At 43.0% G+C, this 2585-nt stretch overlaps 1 protein-coding gene across 1 annotated transcript; it reads left to right on the forward strand.

Annotated features, from left to right (window-relative positions):
- Positions 1-1157: 1157 nt before the first annotated feature.
- Positions 1158-2108, forward strand: OR8S26 (olfactory receptor family 8 subfamily S member 26). The gene is given in 1 exon segment (NM_001391051.1): positions 1158-2108. A coding segment is annotated over 1 exon segment (951 nt).
- Positions 2109-2585: the final 477 nt, after the last annotated feature.

Below are 2585 nucleotides of genomic sequence, written 5' to 3' on the forward strand. Positions count from 1 at the left end.
AAACCACTGTCTTTGCTGTCTTATAGACCGTTTCTGTCAACTTATTTTTTTCCTTTAATGGGCCATACTTTCCTGTTTCTTTGTATCACTTGTGATTTTTTTATTGAAACTAGACATATGAATATTATAATGTGATAACTCTGGAAATCAGGTTCTTCCCCTTTTCTGTTTTTGATATTTGAAGGTTTGTGTGTTGTTTAATGACTTCTCCAAACTATTTCTGTAAAGATTATTCATTGTTGTGTGCTCACTGAAGTCTCTTTTCTTTTAGCTTGTGTTCAACTAGTTTTTTGACAGAGATTTCCTTGAATGCCAGGAGCTAAAACTTTAAAAAACCCCTCTCCCAGTCTTTGCAAATTGGCTCTGTCCTGAGGCACTCTTTCAACATTTTCCCAGACTGTTTACAATTCTGCCTGAGAATTCACTTCCATCTTGCACTGAAACTGGAGATCAGCCAGAGGTGAAAGCTTAAGGTCTTCTCTGCTCTTCTCTGAGCATGAGTGCTGCTGGGCATGCATATGGCTTTCTAAATTCCCTGGTATGCACAGGCACTGAGTAATGCTCTAATTTCAAAAACAAACAAACAAACAAACTCTCTTGGCAGCTTTTCTTCTCAGGCTATAGGTGTTCTATATCATGTTTCAACCATAACCTTGGCAGGTACAGGTTTTTCATTAGCCTTACAATGTTTTCAAGCAATGTATGTGACATTTGAGCCCTGAATGAGTTCCAGGTTATGGAAACAGAGACAAAGTACCTTGCATCAGTCGTTCAGGTAGACCCCAGACAAATTATAACAGACAAACACAATAATTTGTGAATAAGGTCTGCTCTACTCCCTCTGGAATTAACACCAGGGTTTCACAATGGGAACGTGGGCTGTTGTCTTCAAAATGGCCACTGAGCCTGGGAGAGGGTTGGGCAAAGGGCAAGTAAAAATACCAAAAAGCTCTCCTACCATTTTTAAGCTGCCTTTTTCTTGATACAGTGTTCACTTCATTCCTGTAAACCTTTAACTCTTTCCTAGAATGCCGACAAAGTTGGTCTGACAGTTTCTGTTTGTTTTTTGATGTTTCTGTAGAGCTTGGACTCCATACTCTGTCATTTTGATGAAGTCATTCCCTGTTCTTTTTATTTCTAGACTGCAGTCTCTTTAAATGGCATTGGGAAACCACAGCACCATTAGTGAGTTCATCCTCCTTGGACTGTCTACAGACCCCCATGTCCAGGCTCTGTCCTTTGTGCTGTTCCTAGCAATTTACCTCCTGACTCTGCTGGGAAACCTGATGATGCTTCTGGTGATCAGGACTGATCCTCACCTCCATACACCCATGTACTTCTTCCTGAGTCACCTCTCTTTCCTGGATCTTTGCTACTCCTCAGTCACCCTGCCCAAGCTGCTGGAGAATCTCCTGTCTCAGAAGAAAATGATCTCTGTGGAGGGCTGTCTAGCTCAAGTCTTCTTTTTGTTTGACACTGGGGGCACTGAAGCCTGCCTTCTCACAGTGATGGCCTATGACCGCTATGTTGCCATCTGCCATCCTCTGCTCTATAGCCAAATGATGAGCAACCAGCTCTGCAAGGGGCTGGTGTGTGGCTCCTGGGGACTGAGCTTTCTGGATGCATTCATCAATATCCTGCTAGCTTTGGACTTTGACTTCTGTAGGGATCAGTCCATTCCCCACTACAGTTGTGAGCTACCCTCTCTCTTCCCTCTGTCCTGCTCTGACATCTCCACCAGTTTTACTGTTCTGCTCTGCTCCAGTCTCCTGCATGGGCTAGGGACCTGTTTCCTGATCATATTCTCCTACACCCTCATTGTCTCCACCATCCTGGGTATCAGCTCCTCCTCAGGCAGAATCAAGACCTTCTCCACCTGCTCATCCCACCTTACTGCAGTGCTCCTGTTTTATGGTTCAGCTTTCCTTCGCTATACCATGCCAACTTCAGGTTCACCACTGGAGTTGGTCTTCTCTGTACAGTACAGTGTGGTCACTCCCTTAATGAATCCCCTTATCTATAGCTTGAAGAACAATGAGGTGAAAGCAGCTGTGAGAAGGACCTTTAGAAAATATCTCCAATATATGCTGACCAAAGACAGAAGATGATGTGGAGTTAGTTCTCTATAGCAAGATATCTTGTTAATTGACAATAAGAGAATTTCCTGATTGTCCTGATATTGGATCTAAGAAAAGTATCTAGAAATTCACAAAGCTGTTTGGAGATAAAGTGGAGAAAGATGGTTCAGATTCATTCTGGCTTAGAGGCAGGGCAAAGCCTCAGATAACCATACTAATCCAGCCATTTTCCTTGGATAGTCTTTTGGTTGCTTTGATGAGTCTTCATCCAAGTCTGTTTCTCGTTACTATGCAGTTCAGTGAACAGCATGGGAGAAAGAGAAGGGAGCATATAAAACAAACCTGTTGAATCTTCAATCTGGGAGAGGTGAGAGGATTAGAAGGGAGGGAAGAGCAATAGTAGTTAACTGTGGTATTTGGATTTAGAGACACCTAGGCCCAGGAAAGGTAGGATCATTCAGGGAAATAAGATAGCCCAGATGTAGGAGGATCCATTATGGGATCCAC

Source organism: Equus caballus, chromosome 6 (assembly GCF_041296265.1).
Source record: "Equus caballus isolate H_3958 breed thoroughbred chromosome 6, TB-T2T, whole genome shotgun sequence".
Lineage (NCBI taxonomy): Eukaryota > Metazoa > Chordata > Mammalia > Perissodactyla > Equidae > Equus > Equus caballus.